The 26730-nt window shown below is 39.3% G+C and overlaps 1 protein-coding gene across 1 annotated transcript in view; it reads right to left on the bottom strand.

Annotated features, from left to right (window-relative positions):
* Positions 1–26730, bottom strand: part of BRF1 (BRF1 general transcription factor IIIB subunit) — a 175394-nt gene that overhangs the window by 34865 nt on the left and 113799 nt on the right. Inside the window, exons 12-15 of the mRNA XM_013129164.3 lie at positions 13747–13808; positions 11585–11666; positions 11433–11488; positions 9334–9590 (exon numbers count right to left, since the gene is read on the bottom strand). Of these exons, the coding sequence (XP_012984618.1) occupies positions 9334–9590; positions 11433–11488; positions 11585–11666; positions 13747–13808 (457 nt within the window). The remainder of the gene's footprint in view (positions 1–9333; positions 9591–11432; positions 11489–11584; positions 11667–13746; positions 13809–26730) is intronic.

Raw genomic sequence — 26730 nt, 5'->3', positions numbered from 1 at the left:
TAAAAATGAACTCAGCACACCAGAAGCATCACTGGGTAATGAAACAGCACTTATATAAATGACTAAGTTACAGCACACTGGCCAATTTAAAACTAATTATGTAGATGCTGTTAAATATTATGTGAACAAACAACACCTCAATTTTTGCAACAAACTGCTATAATTCTCCAATACTTTACCCAGCCATAGTGAAAGAACTGCAGTCATAACCACATAATGACTACCAGCTACCTGGTCTGGCAATGCATGCGAGCATTCAGAAAGAAGCTTCACGTGACTGCTCTCCTAGTTTGGGTATTAGTCTTGGTAAAATAATGTACACCATATTGCAGTGAGAAAAACTTTTTGTTTGTTTTGTTCCTCTTCCTACAACATTTAACAAACATTGGCTAAAGACTCAACTTCATTTGCAACTCTAAAACACATCAGACATATGCTTCCTTTGGTTTATACTAAAAAAATGAGCAGATATATACTGTAAAGATCAACAAGCAGACAGACCCTGCTAGGACTAGGGCCAAAGGAAAATGAATTCAGAAACAAACCATTTTCCACCCACAAAAAAAAAAACAACAAAGGAAATAGATCAGAAAAATATACAAACTGAGGATGAGCATCTCACAGTGCTGAAGCACTCTCAGCTGTGACAGCAGGACATGCACCTCTAGGGTTTGGTAACAAGAGCCGTAACACTTCCACAATCTCTTTGTTTCTTCCCACTCCTGGCACCCTCCACATCACATACAACTATTTTTGCTATCACACTATTAAAGTTCAAGAGACCGCACATACATATTTATATGAAATCTCCCACTAGACCCACTGAGTGTAATTTGGAAGAAAAAAGCTTGCAGAGTATTTCCTTGTAACCAACCTGAAAATGAGAACATAGATAAACAAGGCGCTCACAATCCAACTGTCACACAAAATTATCTTCTGGGCTAAAATTGTTCCTATTTGGTCTTAAAACACAAGACAGAATTATTTCAGACAGTCACAAAAATCCCCTCTGCATTTTTGCACTGCCCATCTGACCTCCCCTGGAATCCGACAAGATGATTTTCTTGAGTGGGAGGCAGAAAAGCAATATCCAATTTATATTAAACAAACAAGAAGGCTGCTGTAAAAATAAGGAGACTTGACCTGGGTCTGAGCCATGAGGTCGAGCCAGATCAATGCCTTTTTAGTTTTAAATTGAAGGCATTCTAATCATCTGGGGTAAATGGAACCAAGTACTGGATTTGGCAGAGGCTTGTTATTGCTGAAACAGTCACACAAGCCTGAATGTGTCCTCGTCCAATCTTGAAGGGTTTATTTACATATATTTTGCAAAGGTTCTCGTAAGTCCAAATAAATGACAGCTCAGGAATACTCCTCTGCAGTCCCAGCAGATCATGCTCTCTTACCTTTACAATAAACCAAATTTTGACAACATTAAATGCCTGTACTGTAAAATCTGAATGCTCTTAATGAAAGATGCACACCTAGAGGTGATTTGCAGCATCACTGAACTTACATGAATTGGTACAGTTCACACAGGGAAGGCTTCTTTACAGTATTTTTCCTATCATTAAGATATTCCAGAGGCATTTTTCTCCAATTATATTTTACAGAGTGAAAATAGAGATGGGTTAACTGCCATACTGAAATTTTGGCATTTTGTTCCAGTACTCAAAACCAAATTCTTGTACTCAAAACTTAACAAATTCGAACCTGGGATTCTTAGGAAAAACCTATAAAAATCCAAAACTGGGATTCTTATGAAAAATACTTCATTTTAATAACATATAAAGCTAGAAAACCTTTAACTTAATTTCTCTTAATTCATTTGCAAAACAGGAATAACAGGGGAAAATGATTCCTTAACTCACCTCCTGCAGAAGGAAGGAAAGGACTGAGGGATAAAGGATGAAAAAATGACTTTTTTTGTAGCCTTGCCCTAGCAAACCAAAGCTGCACAACAGAAAAGCACAGAGCTGCTGGAGTAACTGGTGAAATTACTTTGGAGTCAGTGGCAGAAGCAGTTCCTGCAGTAGCAGCAGCACAACTGCATGCAGACCCTGCAGGCTGGGGATGCAAGATGCGCTGAAAGGAGCTCTTTTCTCAACAGTGCAGAGCAGAGCCATGCAAAACAATATTCACACATGTTTCAGAGTTTAATGCTTTCAGGGGTATCGAGGCTGTCAGATGTGAAAGAAAAATGCTATAGTTGGAATCAGGGGGAACAGATCTTCAAAAAAAAGGATAATCAGAATAAACATCAAATCCTGACAAACACCTGTGAGCTTCCAGCTGGATGGGTTGGGAACTGCTTTTTCTTTTCTTTCTTCATTTTTTCTTTCCTTCCCCCCACCCCCCATCCTGTCTTATCTCTGTGTCATGAGAAATGAATTTGAGGCTAAAGGGATAACCTTGCTCACCATTCCTGGACAGTGTGCTGGTTCCTGCCTCTCCAGTTTCTCGCCTCAGGTAGCATTTGCTTAACTCTCTCTTCTCAGAAGCATGGTGCTACACACACAAGCAATGCAATTTTCCTCACTTAATGAAAAAGGCTGCTGATTATCACATTTTAGTATTTGGAAGTTAAAAACACACACTCATTTTAAAACATGCTGGGTTAGATATGTTTCTTTCCAGTTCTTGCTTCTGATTTATTTCCTTAATACAAAAGGCTTCTTAGCTCTTATGAACAGCAGTAACCCGCAGCATTAGCCAGGTTACAACATTACTACAGGCTTTACTAGATCAACTCCTCAAATCAACTGTGAACAAGTAAATGCATGTGTCAGCTCCTTTCAAGGTCATTTGTAAAGCTCTCCCCCATGCAGCTAACTTTAATAAGGAGATGCATGACTTGAAAAGCAGAACCTTGGAATTCTTGAATTAATTTTTTCTTGGCTTTGCTTTTTGTAAATAAAATACTAAACATAATTTGTATAAGCTTGTCCCTCTGAAAGTTATGAGACTGGAAAATACTGGTAAGATTTATTTTAAGTGGAGGTACTTATCAAATGTCACCGGTTTCCTGTTCAAAATGACTAATCATTTTGATTAACCTTTGATTTAAATGATTATATAACACAGCAAAGCACAAACATACATAAAATTACACTAAAAAAAAATCTCAAAGAACGGATCACATAAGAGAACAGTTATTCAAAGTGGTTAGAGAGTTTACTTACCACATACATAATACTCAAACCAAAAGCTGACTCTACACACCCAACAGGAAGGCTTCCACCACATACACATAAATGCATACACAGGAAACACAGTCTAGTTAATCCCATAGGCAAAATGAGACTTCTTCCAGAGGAAACACCAAAAATACCAACTAAATAGTAATTAAGCATAGAAGAAACTCCTAACTACCACCTCAACAAATACTCCCAGTATCTTCTGTAAGGAATTTTATTCTAGTTAGGAAATTGGTATTAGCACTTTAGTCACATATAAATGAAGTCCTGAAGCAGCACAAGACAAAAATTAAATTTAGCATTTCACTTTGAGTAAATACATATAAACTCCAAACCATGTAACAGACTTCAAAGCAAAGAAAGAAAAACAGGATATCAAAGGTAAATTAGACAAAGAGCTGAAGGCAATTCAGAAAAATAAAAATAAAGATATATGGTGGAAAATTTAAGGATATTAAAATACTCTTCAGATCCCATCTCAAAGGGCCAATTTGTACAGAGACTGTATAACACCAAAGTTAGCAACAGAAAAGACACTCTCTCAAAAGCTTTGCATCTGCCAAACATGGGGATCTGTCCCTCTTTAGAAGCTCTGCTTCATTTTGAATTGCTAACACATAGAACTTGCTGTAGACACTGACCAGCTGGCACTGCATCAGTTACAGTCGATGAACTTTTAAGATACCAATTCCCAAATTTCTAAACCATTACCAGAATGTCATTTTTCCTAGTGAAAAAAGGTTCTGAAACAACAATGCCCTTCCTGACACAGTGAATTGAGAGTTTCAACTTTTATAATCACCTGGCTCTAACTGAATAAAAGTTTTTTGGGTACCCAGAAATTCCTTGGGTTATTCAAGCTGAGCTTTATTTCACACTGTTTTGGATTGATCTAAGTAATCTAGAACACATGAGCTCACACTCCTCTTGTCCACAAGTAGTAGTCTCACAATATAAAACAAACTAAAAATATTGTACTTGAAAAAACCTGTTTGCTTTCATTTATAAAACTTAATTATAAGCCATGGCCAATGCAGAATAAGCATTCAGGACATTTGGACTTGCAGCTGAGTCAGGAGCACCCAGCCAGGACGTGGCACAGCACTCAGCAAACACTTCCACCTGCCTAAACCCTAAAACTACAAATAAAGGGCTTATCATAATCATTGATCCTGCATGTGAGGGTAAAGCTAATTTGGGGCTTTCTTCCCTCCTCATTCGCCAGGAGAAAGAAACAGAGATTCTGCTGAACATCTGCAGTATCAACAAGTGAGGAGAAAGCTTTCAGGCTGGGTGTGATAAACAGAACCCCATGCCCCCTCCTTTGCACAGTGTTACCAAAAATAATCTGGCAAAGACAATGAGCTCAAAACAAACTTCCACCTTAAAGTGTAGTATTTCCATCCTGGACACTAGAAAGGGACAACTGTAGATGAGGGTCGGAGCTGGCGAGCACTGGGGGAGTGCTTCCACTGCCTTGCAGTGGGGAGCCAACTCCATCTCCCCAGGCTCCCTCTGCAGCATGGGATCATCAGGCTCATCCAAAGCACCTAAATTATATTTCTACCCATATTTTACCCCCCAGGGGAACATGTTTCCAATTAGAACCAAGAAAGTACCAAGTCATTTATCATGTTAAATGATAAGCTGAATACTGTAGAAAAGTATTACATACGTTCTCTGTCATAATAAAGCAGATTTTTCTGTGGTCATGACACCCACTAAAAAGCCAACAAAAATGCAGCCAGAGCAGATGCTAATTGAAAGTGTGCATCTCAGGGCAGGAACTTGAGCATCAGAACAAGTCTCTGGTACTGCAAACATATTGTTTGCAGATCCCATGGCTTCAAAACAAAGGTGAAGCCGTGTGCCAACGTATACTAGCAAAATGGGTAGTCAATAAAAACAACTGAGACTGTGGAGAAGATTTGGAGGTGAATTTCCAAATCTAATAAAATCTGAGATCCCTATCAAGGGCTTTTGTCATTTTCATAGCAGGCATGATTTGGTTTTCTATTATAATATTCATATGCTTCTATTCAGAACAACCTTGTTTCATTACAATGGATTCAGCTGTGCTTCACAGTCCTGCTGCATTTCTTACAAGGCAAATTCTTCAGATTAACCTGACACATTTACTCCCCTGAGAATATATCCTGTCTTTTCTGATACCATTACCAATTTCAAGCACATAGCAATAAATAGGCTTAAAATTTTTAAAAAGTAGTGACTTGAAAGCTTTCTTGTTCCCACATTTTCTTGGTTCAACACATTTCATGTCACAAGTAATGCTGTAAGCTTCAGCTCAAGTAAATACAAAATAAATTATTAAGCTTCTAACCAAAAGCTTCCAGTACTAAAAACCCCCCCATACTGGACTTGAAAAGCTGCAGCACATGCAGAACTCTAACCAGAGTTCAGGTTTTAAGTAGCTCAAAGAGGTAATCTTTCTTTTGTAGAAGTTCGACATATTATTCTTATGCTTCAGACGCACAGAAGACATTAGTGAAGATAAACTCTGCAACTGGTAATTGAAATTAAAGTTGCAACATCTATTATGGTAACATCCACTATGCAACATCTTGAATGCACAGAAAATGAAAGAGCTTTTGCATATGAAGCACCAAACGTGATACCCACTGGAACAAAAATGCATTAAGAAATGTAATAAAACACATTTGCACAATATAAAAGTTCCTAAAATGACTTACATTGTCATTACTAGTCTTCTACCATCTTGACAGACACAATATGTAAAACCCCAGTATAATTCTCGGAGATGTGTCTGAGAAAAGCATCTTTTGCTAAAACTCAAAAAGTTGCACAGCATTCATGGTAAAGAAACCTGTTCAAAAATCCAGTTTGCTTCTGAAAACATTGATGCATATAATGTCTAAGAAGGAGAAATCCACACGATCTTTGGAATAATTCTTTGAAAGTACCTTCCTTACAAAATTTCAGAAAACACCGAACATTTCCAAGATTACAAAATTAGGATTTTACATGAAATAACATGATAAATTGTATTATCTTGGAATCCAAGTAACCATTAAGAGATTATGGTAGCAATAAAGCGACATTAAAAGGACCACCAACTGAAAGAATATCCAGTTTAAGCACACGCCTGGGACAATGCCTAGCATTCCAACTCTTTGCAAATCAACAACTTTTCACAAGACTGTAAAATTTTCTTATTATTATCACATCAGTAAACAAAAGCTTTTCCAATATTTAACTGATTAACACTGTAGCTGCTACTTTATCCCATGTTTAAAAAAAGAAAAACCACACAGATTGTACCATGTCTGGCTGAGGATAGCAATTTTTTTTAGAGATGATCTGAAGCTCTCTATAAGGAAGTAACATCCTAGTGTATTTTATAACAAGGGGCAATTACAAAGATGAGATTAAGATCAACTTCCTATTTCCAGGGTGCTATATCCTGTATATGGAGATGATTTCTAAGCAAATAACAAATTTGTCTGCATTATCTGTCCAAACCTGGTGAGCTATATAAAATTTTGGCTTGCAAAAGGAAGGTAATAAAGATATTTATTTATTACAAAATAAATTTACTTTCCTAGTTTTATACCTTTATAGGAGTGCTGTTTTAATCACCAAGATTGAGTATTCCTTTCCTAGCCTGTGAAGTTCCCTGTTACTTGGCACTGGTACCTTCTAATTAAGATTAGGACTAAATCAGTAGCTCTTTAAAATCTATTACTCAGATGAACTAAAGGACCAGATCAAAGCTTGGTTATTCAAGGAGCTACTGCTATCAAATGCAGCTTACTAAATGTTTAAGACATAAAAAGATAAACACACAGGACTATAAATCACTGCAAACCAAAATGTTTGTATGATCTCTGCAAATGCCTCCTGGATAAAGATACATTATGTGCTTCACTCATTTTCTAATGAGCAATGTTCAGGGGTTTTATTATTATTAATTGCATATAAATTACCATGATTTCTGTATCACTGGAAAAGTATTTAGCCATTCACCTCTCAGAGGAACAATGATGAACAAAGGCAATGAATGCATAGCATGTAAGAATAATGCAGAACACACAAATTTATGCATGCCATTTAAAAGGCATGGCATTTAGACTACTAGCAAAAAAAAACCAAAGTATGTCATAAATCTCTAATTGTAAGAAAAAAAAATCCAAAACCCAAATAATGGTTTGCCAAGTCCTTGATATTATTTAAGCAAGCACACTGCCTACTTGGGGAATGCAAAATCTTAACTCACATATCTGCATGTATCCCCAATCCTCTCTGAAGTGTTCTGATGCAAAACTCTTTGTACCTGAGATCTGCTAATCATCATCAGGAAACTCTGTTACGCATCTTAAGGATGTACTTTAGGCTCTCAAGAGGAAAAATAACCATGTTTTATTAGCTGCTTTTGGAAAATACAGATTTCTGTTTATTTAGAAACCTTTTCAAGTTGTGCCACTGTTAAATTTAATATTTACGGCATGATTTTCCAAAGAGTTTAACACCTGTTAAGAGTTTAACATTCTGACTTCAACAGGAGTTGCGAGTTCCCAACATTTCTGCAAACCTCAGGAGTGACAGGGTTCAGATGCAGCAAAGCAGCTTCAGTGTGGCTCTTACCAGTGAGCTCTGAAACACAATTAGGATCCTAACCAGCACCTATCTCCCATCACAGCACTGCTTTTCAGACAACTGAAATGTCCATGCTTTCAGTCCATGTCCATGGACTGAAATAATCTATGTTTTACTAAAAATAACAAAATATGACTGCTTAAAGCATAGGCTAAAAAGCTTTTAGTTAATCCTCAATGTATCTTCACTTTCCTTCACCAATGGAAAACTTACATGCTTGGGTTGTTAGACATCACCTAAAGTAGCAACTTACACAGCTCTAAAGAAGAACTGGAAGACAAAGCTGTGAGAAGCTGAACAAGGATGAAGCCATCTTGGTAAAATACAGAATAAAGAAGGTACAGCAAAGAAAGAAAATATGTTTGGTACTCTGCAAAAACCTGTATCCCAGCAACACTGGGACCAGTGATGTGGTCTTCAATTTCAGCTGACCATGCTCTGGCCTCGCTGCCAAAGTCAAAATAAGAGGTTAGACTTAGTCATCCTCATTATGCTTAGCTTCTCAGAGACAGGCACCTACTATCCCTCCCAGCTTCACTTTTTCAACTATTCTAAGACTCCTGTCTTTGCAGTAGCAGATGATTTCTCACACCTTGTGGCTGGCTGGCTGCCCTCCCTGGTCCTTTAGCCAGTTGTAACACATGCCTACATCTGAACTACAGTGCAAAGACATTGTCTTATATTTCAGTTAAATTCCTAAGTTTCCTTGTGGTGTTTGGCCTATACTTCTGGAAGCAAAAAACTATGTCTTTTAGGCAGCATGTAGATAAATAAGTAACATCTAAGTGAGAAATTACTACACATAGACACAATTCAAATGATCATCCAACACAATTTCATAAACTGAAGACAAATAAAATAGGTAAATATTGCAGATAGGACACATCAATCTCCTTATACACTTTCTAGCACACTACAAATCTGCCCAGCAAGTCAAGAATTTTACTCATTTAAATAGGAGCTTTCACCACACTATAAAACATTTGCAAATGCAGACCAGAAAACCGACAAGAGTATTTACTGTAAAGCTTTATATTTGTGTCATCAATTAACAACAAAAGTTTGGAATAAAACTAAAATAAAAGCTAATCAAAACAGCTAGCTGTCAAAACAGATGGAAACTATATTTTTCAAATCAAGCAAAAAGCCAAAGCTTTCGAACATTTAGTATTGTGTCAGCTGATACAGACAACGCAGAAAGGAAGGACAGCAAATGTCAGGACTGTCCGAAGAAAATGTGTCTGTAGCTGGAAGATTCACGTTTATGAATTTCCATTGATTCTTTTTTGTTGGCTTCAGGATGATTAACTCACACCAAAGCAGACCTTTGATACATGAACTATAAATAAAGTGCTGCCACGACACTGCAGGCAAAATAAATAAAAACAGAGCCCTGACATTATTTTAGCCTCAAACAAATGCTTCAGTCCCTACATTGTCTGTCTCAGAAAGATACATAGACAGTCTCACAGACAGAGATATAAATGAACAATTGCAGTACCTTTTTCCCACACTGTTTACAGGGTTGGCTATATTCCTACTGGCAATAGATTTTCTTCTTGACAGCTTCTTGGTGTTGGTGCTGTCATCAGTTCTGTCATCCTCCTTCTTTGGTGTGTTACTTCCTTTGCTGTTCAGGTCCCTTAGCACATTATAATTAATTTTACTTGAGATTTTCTTCTGTTCTAGCATCTTTTCAATTGCCTCTCCTGCTGTGCTGGCTTGAATTGGCTCCCGCTTCTTTGCAGATTTCTTTGGCTTAATTAAAATATAAAATTAGTGATGTAAATACAAACAAAGTTTCCATGAAGCAGAAGGGTGAGCTGCAGTTCAGCAGTCCTGGCTCAGCTGCTGCTGATGTGGGGATGCAGGCGATGCAGCCGGCCTAAGCCAGCACTCCCTCTCCAGCCACTCAATGGCACCAAGAGGTCTTCTTATTCCAAAATATAAGTGTTTGCCTTTTGCCAAATGTCCACAGTTTATTACAAATTCTTTACTTAGTATTTGTAACACTGCCAGAGAAGAAACATGGGCTATTTCTCAGGCACAAAAAAAAAAAAAAGGAACAGGGACCCTGCAGCATCACCCAGCATGAAAATAAAGAAATTCCCCTGCTAAAATTGCTATTACAGTCCAGCTGGGTCATGATTCCCTCAAACACTGACAACTCTGTATCAAAACTGCAAAACTTAGTATTTTATACCAAGTCTGAGTATGGCCCGGAAGAGCATCTACTCAACTCCCCCTCCACATTGAAAAAGGCCAAGAATATTACCAGCAGCTTTCTATGTGTGGACTGGCATTAACACCAATGGACAGAAAGCAGGAGGCTGCAGACACACGCGCAGCGGCAACATAACCTGCAACTGCCCTTCCCAGGCAAACGCTGCAAGCCCAAGCCCAGCATTGGGCTGTGGAGGTTGATGATGTGCAGAGCCAAACAACAGAGAAATGACACAAGAGAACATTTCTACCCATATGTCACAACTACTACCCCTGGGTAGTTATGAAAAAAAGCCCAGAACCTCTGTTTCCATTTGGCATTTCATTTTCAAAGGCAGGTTTTAACACCAAGTTCTGCAGGAGATTTATTTTTTAATGGATAATAGCCCCTCTGTTTACCTACGTGGGTCAAGTGCTACCTTGAAATTGGAAAGTCCTATATTAATCAAGCTCTACTTGAGCTGTCAGAAACAATACCGAGTTTGAGACAAACTCCTGTATTGTCCGAACAAAAAAGTGGGTGTTTGGGTTACTTGGTGGTGTCAATGAGTTATACAATTTTGTAAATTGCTGGTAGACTGCCATGTTTGTGTAAGCGCAGGATGAATGAGAAACTCTGAAGCATGAAACAGTGTTTCATTGTCTGGTTTTGTTTTTATTGTCGAAATACCTAGGGGAAGTAGGAAACTCTGTCTTTTGCATTAGTCAGGGAAAAAAAAAAGAAGAGGACATATGCACTAAGAACTAACATGGATTTTAGTTGCATGTGGAAGATTTGACTTGTCACTTGCTCAATTACACAAAATACTAATGCCGTAAATTGTGAATATACAGCCAATTAGGCTGCTTTAAACTGCTAAACATGGAGACAGGACATGCCATTTGTTAACATAACTGTCGCATTCTTTATGAAAGGTAGAACAAAATACTCTTTCAAGTGACTGTAACAAGGATCTGTTCAGTTCTTCATAAAGAAATCATTATTGTAAGAGTAAAGAAAGCTACTGAAGTTATGGCAAGTACAAACAAATTCCCCATGCACATGTTAAAAAAAAATTAGGCATGTCTTAAAACCTGTATTTAAATAAGCAAGCAATTAGGACAGCAATCACAAATGCAAAGAGCTAACTCTGACTTTGCCATGCACAGAATTTTCTCATAATAGTAATTTAAAATAAAAGTTTGGGCATTAGTTTTACTCACCACCTGAAAAATTATAGCCTCATAATTCAATTACAGGCAGATACACAATAGCTTTTGCTCATTTAGTGGCGACCTGTACCAATATGCCCGTATATCCTACATGGAGTTGATAAGCAATTGTAATGAATTTCCAGGACATTTTTAAACAGACACAATTAGCACACAGTTTAATACCTTGTGTTCCTTATAAATTCCAAGTTCTTTTTCTTTTGCTATTCTTGCTTCCTTTTCTGAAAGATGACAAAAGGGTAACCAGTATGAAGATTATGTAGACTGCATATTACAGTAACACTAGCCAAAAGGAGAATTTCAGTCATAATACTTACCTTTTTGTTCCTTCAAATAATCTGCATTTTCTTTCATCCATAGCTCTGCTTTTATCTGAGCTTCTGTTTCGTTAAGTATATACTAAAAGACAAAACAAGTTTATCTACTTTCAGAAATAAACTTGAAAACCGTATAGCAAAATTGACCTGAAAAAACACTGGCAAGGTCAACTCACATTCTGTTTTTAAAAATACATTAATAAAACATGGCTGATATGTGACAATCACAGAGCATTTCTAGTAAATTCTAAAACTGACAAAAACAACATGTGCTCAAAAAAGAGTTCTTAGTTTCCAAAGTATGATGGGGTGACCAAAAACCACCCAGGAGTCATTGTACATGATCTGTAATTAACCTAAAATGATCCCAAGTTTATGATCATCTTCAGATATTTTAGAGGGCACCATGACAATGTGGTCGTCTGCAAGTAATTCTGTGTGTTGATGGTGGTCTGTAATTCAAAACAGCAGCGGAACCATTTCCCTGTGCCACCAAAACAGAAACATGTGTCTTCTGGATAGGTTTCTGTGAAGGTTTAGGCACAGTTATTGAGGTTACTAGTGCAATGGGCACATCTGTGTGAAAGAAACTAGCTTAGACTGCTGTAGGTTTAGTCCCCTAGATTTTGGAGTGTTGGGTTCAGTGACCACACCTAGGCATTTTACAGTTAAATTCACTTAGTCTTGGTAACCTCATTAGTAGGTATGGAGTTGTAAAAGTCATCTAGACTTACTCAGATGAATTACAGAAATAAATAAATAGGCTAGCAGGTTGGTAGACAGATCTCCTCCCAACTGCTTAACTGCAAAATCAAACCTAGCATTTAGCACAACTGTGTGAAACAAAAGTTCTCTACAGCCAATGCTGTCTGGCAGTGAAGAACTTTTGCAGAAGGGAGAAGACAAATTGGGTCATTCTTCACGAACCCAACTTTATTTTTAAGCAGCAGACCAAAGACTTGTAAAACAATTTGAGATTTCTCCATCTTACGGGTTTGAACATTTGAGATATTCTCTAAAGTAAAATGTACATATAGGATTTTATGAGTAAGATATCTCCAGTCAAATGAAGCTAATATAGGGAGAAGTCCTTCTCTGAGGACAAGTGAGGCAACCTAACAGCTATGCAAGTCCTGGTTTATCAGACCAATATTTTCACTCTTTCATCTGCTTCTATTAGAAGCCACAATAGGAAAACTCACTTTCTCTTAGCACAGTTATCCATCCTTCTTAAGTTTTTAGAGTCCGTAATCTCATGTTCACAATATTACAGTCTATTGCCACAGAAATAAACATGAGGTCTTAAAATCAGAGTTATAGCTCATCACAGAGCCTGGGAGGAGGAAAATATGTGCTCATTCTTCCCCTAGGATTGTTTAAATTAGGGACCGGCTATACTGAAAACCTTCAGCCTCCCCGCTCCCTCCATACCATATCTGCTCAATTCACAAGACCCTTCCTAACACCCAGCCTAGCAAAATCTGCTTCACAACTGAAGTCAAGCTGAGCATTCATCCCCTGCCAACAATGTTCTGCAGATCAGTAACCCCTGGGCAACATCATTGCTCTCAATGACTCTGTACCCTAAAAGGAGTTTTTTGGCATTATCTGTCCAAATTACACTTTAAAAACAGGGTGGCCGCTGGAGAGGGCATTAGGCTCAGAGTCAGGAGAGCCAGACTTTGTCGCGTGCTCAAGCAGTGACCTGTTCTGTGGCCTTCAACAAGCCATTCCCACACGTCTGTTATATTCAGGCTATGAGGTAAAGGGTATCTTTTGCTGCCACACACATAATAATAAAACCTGAAAATGTTACAGAAATCTTTAAAAGAACACAGAAGCTGGTCTTACAGTTTGGTTTCCATAGCAGCCTTCTATACTGAACATATCTTTATTAAATAATGCATTTAGAGCTCCACCAAAGACTTCTAAAAGTCCTTCTTCAGAATAAAGGATATTCTAAAACATAACTTTGGCAAGGAACACACGTATCACAGGCTTATGTAAACATTAGTTTTGATCTCAGATCACTGAAATCACTCAAACCTCCCTATAAATCAGAATGAAGAGACAATGAGGGTAGAGGACAAACTAGGTAAGAATCATTTTGTCTTTCTGGAATATCCAACTCCAGAGACACCTAGGGTAAGAGCACACCTTACCCGATCTATTTCATTGTCGTCGATCCCGCTCAGATCTAGTTCACCATCTCCTGTATTCTCACCTACAGAAAAGAACACATTTTAATCAGGCAGATGTTTGTTCACAATCTATCACAATTCAAGTCCTGTGGTGAAGTAACACTTAACAATTGCCCTTCAGATATTTGCATTCTTCTGCATTAATTCAGGAGTTTTAATTTGCTGTTGAGTATTTTCAGTCTGGGGTACAGGCACACACAAATCCATTTAAAATTCAGGAATCGGCATATTCTTTTTCAGTACTAAAGATCTGTCAGACACTTCCACTTGCCTTTTTACCCCATTTTAATTTACAGGCACAAATGTTCAGCAGGAAGCTGGGGAAACCATCTTTAAAAGATGGCTGTTTTTCTTTCATCTGTCTGAGCCTATAAGTCAACAATTTATCTGTAAATTATGACTTAGAAAATATTTTCTGTTTTCAAGGATGCAGCATGAACCAGCAAATAACATATTATGCCAACAGTTGTACCACGGCTTTCATCTTAATTCTGATCTATCATTTGAACCTCTTAGCTCACACCAGTTCTGTAAAAAGATGTGTATTAGTTTTTCCATCTGTAAAATGGAAATTATTAAAACATTTCCAAATTTTAAAATAACTTTTAAAAGCTATGGAAAGGTCTAGATAAATGTGAAACAATAATTACTTTCTGTAATTACATTTTCACTGTAATTTTCTAGTTTTGCATTTATTAAGACATCTTCTGAAAACAATTTTTTAAATATTCTGTGCATTAAAAAGCATTAACAACACAGAACTTAGGCCTAATTTGGGACTGGCACAGTATACAGCAGCAAAACCTGATTTTCCACATCACTTTAATATACAGCAGTAATACAGTGCTAATGTAGTGTAGGTAGAGAAGAAAAATCATTCACTAAGATTTATGCTTGGGAATGAAGCAATCTTCTTGGTCTTCTCCATTACATCTAATCGTGACTAGACAAGAGATGACCTAACCAGTTTACTTGCAGAAAAAAACAAATAAACTCCATTTCAGCAATCTGCAATAACATATTCAAACCAAAATGGTGCAGAACAGCGCAGCATCTTCACAGTTCCCGCTCTCCAGTCCTGAGGATGTGGCTCCCCACAAACCAAGACCTTTGAATGGTTTGATTGACCAGTCTGGTGCTTTCCCAAGGAGCAGAGGCCCTGAGCAGTACAGCTCTGGATCAGTGGCAGAGGAAGGCAGCTGCAGCTCTTTGATCCAACATCAGGTTATGGCAACCAAATGGTGGAAGACAAGCAAAGGTAGGAATTATGAGTATTCCCAGAAGACACAAATGATGCTTTTCTTTGCAAAATTCGGGCATTTGAACCAGTTGCCTAAAGTATATGAAATCACAGGGTCAGGAATACAACCAAAACACCTGGCTAGGAATATACTGTGAATATACTAGGAATATGCTGTGCTTCTTGAGATGGTTCTGCTCAACTCAACAGACATTTATCAGTATCAGATGTCTTTTCAAAAACCACTTTGAACAACCAACAGAAAGCTTTGAACTTTCAATGCTAAGTCATATTTTAAATGGGTTTCACCCATTCCTGTCACAAGGAACAGTGTAACACCATGATTTGATTTTTTTTCTGATATTGTTTCATAATATCAATTCTACCACTTCAGATAATGTGATGCTAATATGACTTAATATGCCTTAAGGAACATTTCTTATTGCTGTTATGTTTGAAAATCAACTGCACTTTAGTCCCAGGCACGAGATCTATTTTACAAACTTTTTGCCCCAAAAATACTTTAAGAGTATGAAAGATTTTATAACTACTATATATATTCAGTACATATGCTTTAATTCTGGTCTGGTCTCTGTACAGTGCCATAAGAGCAGAACTTTCTGCACCAGGACCACCAGCTCCTCTTGCAGGCACCCTGCCAGGAAGGCAGGGATGTGACCCAAGGACATGGCAAAGCACACCCTAGCTCAAGACTGGAGAGGAAAAGCAAGGTGACACAATACATCCCAGTGGTTTGCTTCCTCTTTAATACAACTCACTGGAATTTTTTAGCAAAGCATAGAGAGGAATCACTGTATGCTGCATCACCCCTGGAATACCAGAGTATTCTGCACCAGAATGCATCTTATGCAAGAACAGAAATTTCCAGTAAGCAAAATGCTTAAATATTCACCAAGAAAAGGAGTAATTGCTGTCGTCTAATGTCCGAGACATCTTCCCAGGAGACTGTCTACCTGGGTCCAGGAAATGTTTCATTACACAAACTAAAATAGTTCAACAGCAGAGTGCAAGAGCTTGCCCAGGCCAGAATCTGGACCTGTCTCCTAGGTCGTAAGCCATTTGTGCAGAAATGGGTCTTGCACAGTGACTCTCATATTCTGGGTAAAGCACTTTAACCACCAAGCTGTAGGGCAGAAGGGACGACAACCTCCCCCTTCTTTGTGTTATCTACCTTTTGTTTCCTCAAAGTTTTTGGGTAAAAAAACACCCCCAACTTTCAATTTGGTTTATCTGAGCAAATAAAGGGTTCCTTTTCTTCTTCCATGTTCACTGCACCAGACAAACTTAAATGTTGATTATCTACACAGACTTGGAATTAGGGACACAGAAAAAATGAGCCATCCTCAAAAATCACCAGTAACTTCTGAAAATTCTAGGCTAGAAAATCAAAAATTGGAAGTATCAACAGAAATACACATGTCACTGCTCAACTTTACATGAAATTGCATCTCAAAATTATTTGTTGTAAAAACTGCCACAGCATCTTAAGAACAATAAAAAAATCCCACTGAAATCAAGCTGCCACTGCTTTTATTCATCATTAAACACCTCACTCCTTCTGTACCCTGCTATATTTTTGGATCAGAGATTTAAAATTTAGTATGTCATAGTACAGTAGGTGCCTGTTCACTTATACAGCCCTAATATGCCAGACTGAAAATGATGTCATTTCAGGCATCATGGACAATTTAACATGTCATTTTAAATATAAGTTGTTACTGAATTAGGTGCCAGTTTTTCTCATTGGATCAATTAGCAATGGGGATGGAAAGCTCATTCTCCAACTGTTAAATTGCAGTGAAGAATCCAGAAGCAAGTTATATGTAACAAACATTTCTTAGACCCCGTAATAGCAGTAGAGGGAGTAATTGCAGGATATCCCTCTGCCTGCAAGTTGTCCTTTTTCCTGCCAAGGCAATAGGTATTCATTAAATGCAAGGGGCTTTTCAGAATCCCTAGTTTAATGCTTTCACTGAGAAAAAAAAAGTGTTTTGTTATAGAATGCCAATTCAAAATGGAATACATCCATTTTGATGTGAAAATTTCCATGGCAATCATTTCCAACATGAGTAGACCTCCCAGCTGTAAATACCTGTCTGCTTGATGTTACACGGCTCACTCCAGCACACAGAAAGTAAACCCGTTGCTTTTTTTGTATACCAGAAAGATCTTCCCAGCTGCTAAACTTTTCAAAACAATTTCTAAATGATCATTTTTTCTTTTAATAAAAGGGATGGAATAAAAGTTTTGATGAAATAAAAACACAGATGTGGCCAACATCTGGTCCAACCTCTTAAAAGCTTATTTATAAAAGCAGTAGAGTCACGTGGCATGGCTCTTAGACATGTATTTCTTCTGCTAAGAAAAACAACCGTTTTACTGCAGGGCAGAGGAAAAAGTAAGCTGGGTGTTAAAAACAACACCCCCTCAAGCCAGTTCTTAAAGGAAAGTATTATTGAGAAGAGTGCAGAGCGAGGTAGCAAGAAGCAGACTACTTCACCCTCACCTAACATCTGCGTGGCAAAGCAGAGCAGGACAGGCACTTCTACAGCTTTCCATCAAGGTCCCAAATCAACTACATTCATGCTACTTGAAACTATCAGTCACCCAGAGAGCTCCCCCAGGATTTACAAATAAAACCCCCCAAAGGCCCTTTCTTTACAGCCTTTTAACATCTTTCCAACCGACTCTGGTAGACACAGGGGCTACAATCAGACACTGGGGATTAGGTCTGTAAACCTGTAGGATTACTTACTGTTGTCATTACTAAATGCAGGCTAAACCCTCTTTTAACACACCATCTCCCCCTCTCTTTACCTCTGTTCAGCTAGTTACGTATACATTGCACACTATTATGTGAATTTATTATAGAGGAATCATTCTAGACAGAATATTTTAAACCCCACATTTTTAAAAACAGCAACGTGAAGAATGTGTTTTTCTGTTTTTGTTAAAGGAGGCAGCACTATTTATTGCTCTGCCCAGATAAGAGGATTTCCTTATAGACAGAAATGGAGGTTGAACACTTCCCAGGAAATCCTCTGGAGCAGATATAATAGAAGGCACTTGATTCTCTGGTCCCATGGAACAAATACACTCTCCTTCACACTGCTGTGTATCAGTCAAAGAGCCGAAGAGTTTAAACAAAGAACCCTTCCACCTATTCAGCACACCAGCAGATGCTAAGCACTTCCAGCATTTAAGAAATACTTTGGGTCAAGATCACAACAAACATGAAAATAATTGGGAGAGGTTTTTTCACTAACAAAAATCCTTAACCAGCAAACAAAACAACCTGAGCCTGGGGCATCAGAAATAGTAGGATTGATTATTGCTCTCCAGGGAGGGATTAAAACTGACAGGAGCCACAGAAAGTTCCTGCAGATCATCGAGGAACCTGACAGGGAAGAAACACTTTTGCAGATAAATCTGTTGAGTGGTGCCAGTGCCACTTTGGGAGCTGCAAGAAGCACGAAAGGAAGGCTGCAGCTTAGTGTCAAAAAAGCACTGCACAACCATGCCACGATATAATTGATTAGCTGATCAGAGTGGACAAGAACCCATCTGGAGGGGAAGATAACTGATTTACGGAGGGGCATGAAGAGAACAGTCATTATGTGTGGGTAACTAGGAGGGGAGCGGCAGCAGCACAAGGCAGACAAAGTGCTGTAGCAATCAGGTACAGGAGAGAAATGGATGTGAAAATGCAGCAGCATGGCATGAAGTGCAGCATACAAGGATCGATGGGTGTGCGAATGAACCAGCCATGCACCAAGGTGTATGCAAGAGTCCATCGGGATGACAAGCAGGTTATGCTGCTAGTTTTAGTAGTAAGGGGCTAGGAGGTTATCTTGGCAGTTTTGAACTGTTTCCAATCTCCTGCTCCACATAAAGCACCTCTAGGTGTAATCCCAGCCTTCCCCACAATACTCCCATACCACAGTATACACCCTGTGGCTGCCAAGGGCTCCAGTACCTCACAGTCACCTTCGGCAATGTCATCATGTGCCATCATAACAGAAGCATGCCACAGAAACAAAACGTTAGGACAAGGCAAACTTAATAGCACTTACTGACAAGATAAGGTCATAGAATTCATGATATGTACACTCATATTTAAGTGAAAACAGTTTTCATTTTATTGTAGCTGAAGCCACCTTGAAAATTACAACCTGCTTCTTCATAGTGCCAATTCAACACCAGGATTCAGGTCTGACAGCACACGGAGCTCACGAGGCCACACATACAGCATAAAGATAAATTAAGATTCTCACTTTCTGATTTCCTTCTGCCAAGGTAAGGTTAAGGGGTCCTCTCCAGCCAGAGCCAAGTTTCCAGCCTGCTAGTTCAGAGAAAGCAAACACACTGCACCACACAGGCTGTGGCCCCTTCTTCCCAGAAGCGTTTGCTCCTGATATGGAGGGATGGCAGGAGGCATCGCCACTAGCACTGGACTGCCCAGCAACTCCAGGACAAACAGTCCAGGCAGTGCAAAGTGCCCACCAGCCAGCTCCTCACACTGGGCTATAGTGTAGAGGCAAAGCCCAAAGGGTGCAAATGAGAGCAAAGAGGGAAAAGACACAACCTAATAAAAGCAAAGGAATTTCACATATCTGCTACATAGCCTACTATTGAAAGTGTGAGAGAGCAAGTATGCAAGGTAAGGCTGTACAAAAGCAGGTATGTATGAGCTCATTAGCTCTTTCTTTGCTCCTATGTGCTGAAAAGAGGACCTTCTCACACAGCAAAGAGGCACAAAAGCTAAAAATCCCCAGCTGGTTTGCACTTACTGATTGGGCTTATCCACATCCCTCCAGGCAGAAAGAGCTTTTCCTTCAAGACCTGGCCTTAGCCTAGCACAGAACTACAAACCTACCTTTATTAAGCACCCGCATTTCTATTTCCTCAAACTGAGATTCAAGCTCCAGGTGCTACATCTGTCCTGCAGCAGCTGACTGACATCCCACATAAGCAGCCTTCACACAGTGGTCACAGAACAATTACCCCGTCACAGGAACAGAATTTCAAATTTGTGTGCTTAATGATATATGGGAATGAATGATGAAAAAAGCTTTTCCTACTGTCAGTCATTGCTCACAGAACTTTTATTAGATACTGAACACATTTCTTAGACATTAAATTTCAATTTAAGGGGAAAAAAAAGCAAAACCCAACAACCCTGCTGCTTTTCTGGCAGCACATCCACACTGAAACGAATGCTATTGTTTCATCTCACAGTCCACGGATGATCTAACCAAACCACATCCACATAGTTTATATGCAGTTAAAGGTTATGCCACTAGTCTAACAGACATGGAAACTTGTTAACGTGGATGGTCATTCGTCAGAAAAACAATCACTTCATTCTTTCCAGAAATCTTCCACACAATACATGTTTTTTTTAAAAGCAGGTAGTGCAAAAACAGTGCAGCAATAAACAATGCCTTTCTGATTCTGAAGATATTTCTTTGAAAAGGTAAGTTCATGCTTATTGAACTATATAACAATATAAAAAGCCCTTAAGAAAAAATCCTTTCAACCTCCTGAAAAATACAGTTGGAAGTTAAGGGTTTGGACTAAAGAACATCATGACACCGTCCTCAAAACCAGCAGCAGATGTTCTTTTTTTTGAATAATGTTGAAGTCCCCAGCAACACTTTTGAAAAGAGTGAAAAAGAGCATCCTTTATGCAACCTACTTAACGCAACTCATCATTCTTTTGTAAGCTCACTACCCTGCTGCCATGACCAAGAGCTCAGAGGATGGTTGCTCCAAACAATATGAAAAAAACTATTTTTTCTGATGAAACCAATAACCATCAATGATCAACTTGACAAATACTCACCCAGGAACACAACTAATTAGCAACCAGAAGCAACATTTTCTGGCTCCAAAGCCCAGAAATGGTAAGAGCTCCCATGCACAGACACAAGTCTTCTCCAGCTTGCTACTTCTGCATCAGTAAGGCCAAGACCAATCACAGCACCCCCGCCAAATGTACAACACACTCCCATTTCAGTGCTCATCCACATATTTACCCTTTCCCGCTTGTGAAGTTATGGACACAGAAGTTTTTAAAATGGAGACTGTAAGGACAGATTTCCCCTACTTACTGCTCTTTTCCTTATGATCCCCAATTCCCTGATATATTTTCCTCCTTTGCTTTTTATGCTGTGCTTGGCATCTTTTCTCTCATTTCCTTTCCCCCACCTTTCCTTCTTTTTGGTGCCTTCTGGCATGTATTTTCTGCATTTTTTTTATCTCTGCAGGGGTATCCAACAGTAACAGTTTATATAAAGGGAGAGGCCAGGGAGAAGAACTGACCAGCATCTTAATCAGTTCCCCACAAAGCACCTCTTGCAGAGGTTGAGGGCTGTACAAAGCCCTGGAGAGCCGACAGCAAAGGTAGCTGGGCTCAGATCCATCTCCAGCTCGCCTCTCCCATGCTGCCAGACCACTATGTAAAACAGCAAGAGCACTTTACACCCGAGCCAGCCATAAAGGGAACAGCCGGTTTCATGTTTAAGTGCTGAAGCATCATTTCTGCAACTGCAGCTCACTGGTTAAGTAGCCAGGTCTTGCTGTGGGCGCTAAATGCTCTGCTGTCTGCTCCTGCCAGCCCAGGATCCTTGCCTGGCCAGTGCTCAGCCACCCCAGCAGAAGGACATATGTTTTAATGAGAAGTACATCTACACTGTAATGTGCCGCCCTCCTTGCACCAGATAAGACTAGATGGCGAGTTCTGCGCTACAGAGTAAATCATAGAATTTTTGCCTGGATTATTTTTATCTATGTATTTTCAAATCAAAAATCCACTTCTGTCCCACCAGGAAAAAAATCTTTAAGAGTACACAGCCATATATACACACACAGTTCTTAAGCTATGAAGTCAGAGGAAAAATTAAAGGAGGCTCACAATACAACACTTAAAGGCTAATTTGAGCGACTGGAACTCAAAAGCAAAGCCAACTTTTTTTCCTAGGACATCACTGAAAAGTCACGGTTGGTCCAAATTGCCCAAAAATTAGAGCAATTTTTCTTTAGCAGAAGTACAAGTGGTTGAACTGCCATAACGAAGTGCAAACTAGAGCCCAGCCTAACTCGGCATACCTCTCACCACATCAAAGTTACTACACTTCCCTTGCACTCCCACCCCAGAGCTCCCCACCTTTGGGACAGGCACACAGGCCAGCACTGAAGGCCACAGATTCACTTCCACCCTCACCTGGCCTATGCCAGCTCTCCCATTAAAGAAGCTGTCTTTCTCTTGCTCCCAGTACTGTGGTCTGGACCAAAGACCTGTTCCAGTTAAAAACGGCCCAGCAAAGTAACTCACTCAGTTTTCTTCTGATTGCCCTTACTGTTTCTCAGCAAAGGTGGGCAAATTTCTGCCTCCTACTTTGAGCTTCAGAGCTGGTCTACAGTAGGTCTGGAAACAAGCTCAGCACCAGCCACCAGAAGCCACCTGGGCTATGGAAAAGCTTCCGCAAGGAAATATTAGCATTATAACAACACCATAACATAATGTATGAAACTACACTACCTGAGTCTGTTTGGAGGAAAAAAGATTAATCAATTTGCGTCCTGGCCATTTACCACACTGTCCAGGTGGGCTGAATGGTGAGAAGCTGTTAACTGAGAGAAAATTATCAGGTAAGCAATTTCTCATTTTGTTACCCAGCTTCTTTCTTCCTTCACTGCTAATGAGAAATAGCAAGCAGGGAATTACAGAGATGGGGAGAAAAAAAATGAAGGTTTATTATCATTATTATTTATTATTACTCTAGTAGAGTAACAGGCAAGAGCAAAAGCTCTACTGCAAAAAGCAAAAGCTTTGTAAACGAAGCAGTTAGGTAGGAACCTAGCCCAGAAGAGAAAGGCTCTGTAGTGGATGGGGGCTGGATTCAGAGCACCTAACAGGCAGTGTTTTTTGCCAATAGGACTATCAGAGGCATGGCGCAGAGAGAGATCACCCACATAAGATCCTGACTCTAGTTCAGTGATCTGAACCAGAGGTTGACAAACCTCGAAGTAGGGGACATGGGTTTGAATTTTTGTAAGGCAGCAGCTACAGAAACAACAGATCGATGTTAAGAGCCCATCACACAGCAAATGGCCACGGCTAGCACAAACCATGCTTTTAAATAAAAACCACAGAGGTTGTGCTGTTTCTTGTTGGATGAAGTGCTGCCTTGTCTCTGAACATGTATAACGGCTGAGAAACAGGTAAGTGGCAAAGTACTTCCTTGCTCTGGACACCAACAGAGCTCTCATAGGAGTCCTGCCCCAGGGACCAAAGCAGTTTTGTGTCTATTTAGGCAACTGTATGAAGCATCTAAAGATCTCTGCAGTCAAAATACAGGCTTGGGAGTACAGCAAGCTCACTTGGTCATCCGGCCAAACTGCAGCACAACCTTGCTGCAGACAGCACAATAAACTCCTCTAGGGAACGTACATGTGTTCCCTCCTCCTCTCCCCAGATGTTTTAGGGACTGCAGTGAACCTCTTTCCAGATGCACAGTAGACAGTGGTGAAGGATTTTAACATTTTGCCTGCAGCAGCTCTGAGGCCCCAATGCCTTGGCATTTGGATAAACTGAACTGTAAGCATAGCATAATTAGCATGTGTACTCCATATGCTTGAGATCCATCACTACAGCATTGGAATGCCCTCCAACACCACAACTTTCCAAAAGAAGAAAGCTGTGGAGAAGTTCCTGGAGAATAATTCATCTTATTCTCCAGGAATGGTGGAAAAAGGTACTTCTGTGCACAGGACATTTCAGTGGAGCTGGAGAAATAACCTTTTCCTGACAAAACCCAGCAGCATGATTCACCTATAAATAATGGAGCCGGTTTCAAAGACGGCCTTTCAAGCTAATGGCTATCAGAAAGGCCAGCCATATGCTTGTAAAACCTGTCATTCTGATTAATCTCAACATCTGACTTGTATATAAAGTTTATACAGTAACAGAACTATATTTTAATATGTCATCTTAGATAGGTTACATATTGCTGACTTTACAGTTTCTCACCAACCTGCCAGTCTTCTCCAGGTTACAGGCACACAAAGGACCCTGTTTAAATGCTGATTAGATGCAGAGCAAAGAAAGACTTTGGAAAGATTTTAGTAAGTCTCAAGAACCAGACAGATAGGTAACACACTTCAAAGAGAGCACTGGAAGAGATAAAGTCCCACATCCAAATGTAATTAATTCTTTATTTAAATATATTAGGCCTCTATTTAACACAGTAACACAGAGGCAAAAAGAAAATAATAAATCATGGCTAAGCCTCCACGCAGACAAAAAGGATTCAGGGCTCTTTCTACAATATACTCATTTCATTTTACAGCATATGGCATAGTATCAAAATTGTTCTTCTTCAATTAACTGAACATGATGCTTTCCCATGAGGCTTAATCTAAGTTCACCAAAACATACTGTATTATGGCACCAGTCCTCAAAAACATGACTACCATGTCCACAGCCCATTTGGAGAGAGGGATGTGCATTTGATGTACCAATTCATTTAAATACACTCAGCATTATATGCAATATTGATTTCTCTGAAATCAGTGAAGTTTATTGTGAAGTAACTAAACCACATTTAGCTTCTGAAACTAAGTTCTGGATACTTTTTCCTATTTCATTACAAAATGAAACCCAACTCACCAGATCATCATTTCAAATTCAGACCTACTGTCCTTTCCTATGGAATTGACATTTACTTATATTTTATTTCTTTATTCCTTTTGCTTCTTTTGATAAGACTAGGACAGATTGTTCTTTATGTTAGCTTTAACTAGGTAAACCCTTTCCACAGCAGACTTAAGCATCATTAACTGTGCAGTGAAATAAGCCTGGGACAATGGGCTGACAGAAGGGACTGAAGAGGGAAGAGTCAGCAAGGTTCACAGACAAAAGCCTAGTCTCATGAATAAGACTTTGAATCTTACTAGCAAGATAAAGCAGAGAATACTAAAGTCCAGACAAAACACTCCCACACAATTCCCTTCAAGCCATCAAAACCAACATAAAAATCTTTAAATGCTAAAATAAAGCCAAACAAAGAAACGTTACTGTCGATGTCTGCCAACCGAAATGAATTATCTGAGCTGAAAGTGTTTGCTGACGTAGCTATAAGTTGCCACAAAGAACTGAAGGCTGTGGCAGCAAATCGGTCTGCAGAAGAGCTCCCCGCCTCCTGCTGAGAGAAGCCACACACATGGACCTCAACTCTACCATCGGGATGAAGGGGGTGAAGGTGGAGCTATGCCATGTGAGAATCTTTTGGGAGCAGGACTAACTGCACCCCTCACTCTGAACTGGGCACAACAGACCCAAGATAAGGCCAAGCCACTCTGTCAGCAACAGCAGAGAATCCATGACTTTGGGCCTTTGCCAAGAGGAGCTTTGCACATCAATTAAAGCACCTTACAAACAGGACACTGCTGGCAGACAGCCAGTGTGGCTGTGCCAAGGTACCAGTACCCACAAACATCATCCTGGGGAAACCCAACAAGGAGTACCAGGAGACCATGCCAGAGGCTGCTGAGGCAGGGATCCCAGTATCTGCATCCACAAAAGTTTAATCTTCAAGGTGATTTTCAGATGCTACAATATCACTACTGTGGTGACATTGCAATCAACCAGCTTGACTGACCAAAATGACTGCATCTACTGGCCATAAAGACTTACTGATTTAAGTTATTCCACATTTTGCCCAAAAGAAGAGGACAGATTTGAAGAATACAAATTCATCTCAATCACAGCCTTAACTGTACTGGCACTTAAAGAAGAAAAAAAAAAAAGGAAGGAAACAAGAACAACAACTTCAGGCTTTTGTGTTATTTTTAGACACTACATTTTCCTCCATATTGTAGTAAAATTAAAAGGAGAAATCTTTGGATGCAGCAAGGAGAGTGAGGAAGCTTGCCAAATTTTGGGGAATCAACAATTAATATAACAGCAATTAATTCAAAAGAGTAACTACATGACACTGTAGGGCTCCCTGTGTGTTTTGCCCCAGTGATTGCTTAAAAATCTGTTAAGCAAATAAATAAAATAAAAAATCCTCTTTTTTTCTTTTCTTTTTTTTTAGTTTCCTAAACCACCAGCATTGCAAACTCACGCTGGTATCTGAAAGTCATCTGGGCTCTCCCAAGTTATACATCCTTATTATCATAAACATTCCACAATTGGAAATTACTTTGTGTGATGCTTACGCCAAAAATAAAATGAGCAGTATTGCATCTGCAGAACCAAAAGTAGTAAAATGTAATAAGCATTCGTCTTTGTCAACGGCTCTGCAAACCAACTGGTTTGGAACGTAGGTGCCATTTTTACACAGTTGCTTTATTACTACATAATTATTGATGGATCAGCCAAGTGCTCTCTCAAGGAAGACTGTTCTTAAAAACAAGCTCGTTAGAAGTTTAAGCATAAACCCTAGGATAAGAAACAGCAGTTAAATTTCATCTGATATAAACTTCTAAGGAGAAGAAAAATAAATTGGAGGGACAATTTAAAAAAAATGCTACGTTTGAGGCTGGCATGAAATTGAAGCAGACAAGAAACTTTAATGTCATGGAAAGAAAAGAATTGGGGACATCTGTACTGAGAATAAGTTGTAAGGAGCAGGAGGAATTATCAATCTAGTGATGTGCCAGCTCTCCGCATTTCA

This window comes from Melopsittacus undulatus, chromosome 4 (assembly GCF_012275295.1).
Source record: "Melopsittacus undulatus isolate bMelUnd1 chromosome 4, bMelUnd1.mat.Z, whole genome shotgun sequence".
Taxonomy (NCBI): domain Eukaryota; kingdom Metazoa; phylum Chordata; class Aves; order Psittaciformes; family Psittaculidae; genus Melopsittacus; species Melopsittacus undulatus.
The sequence above is the reverse complement of the archived record's forward strand: the minus strand, read 5'-3'. Positions and strand labels throughout refer to the sequence as shown.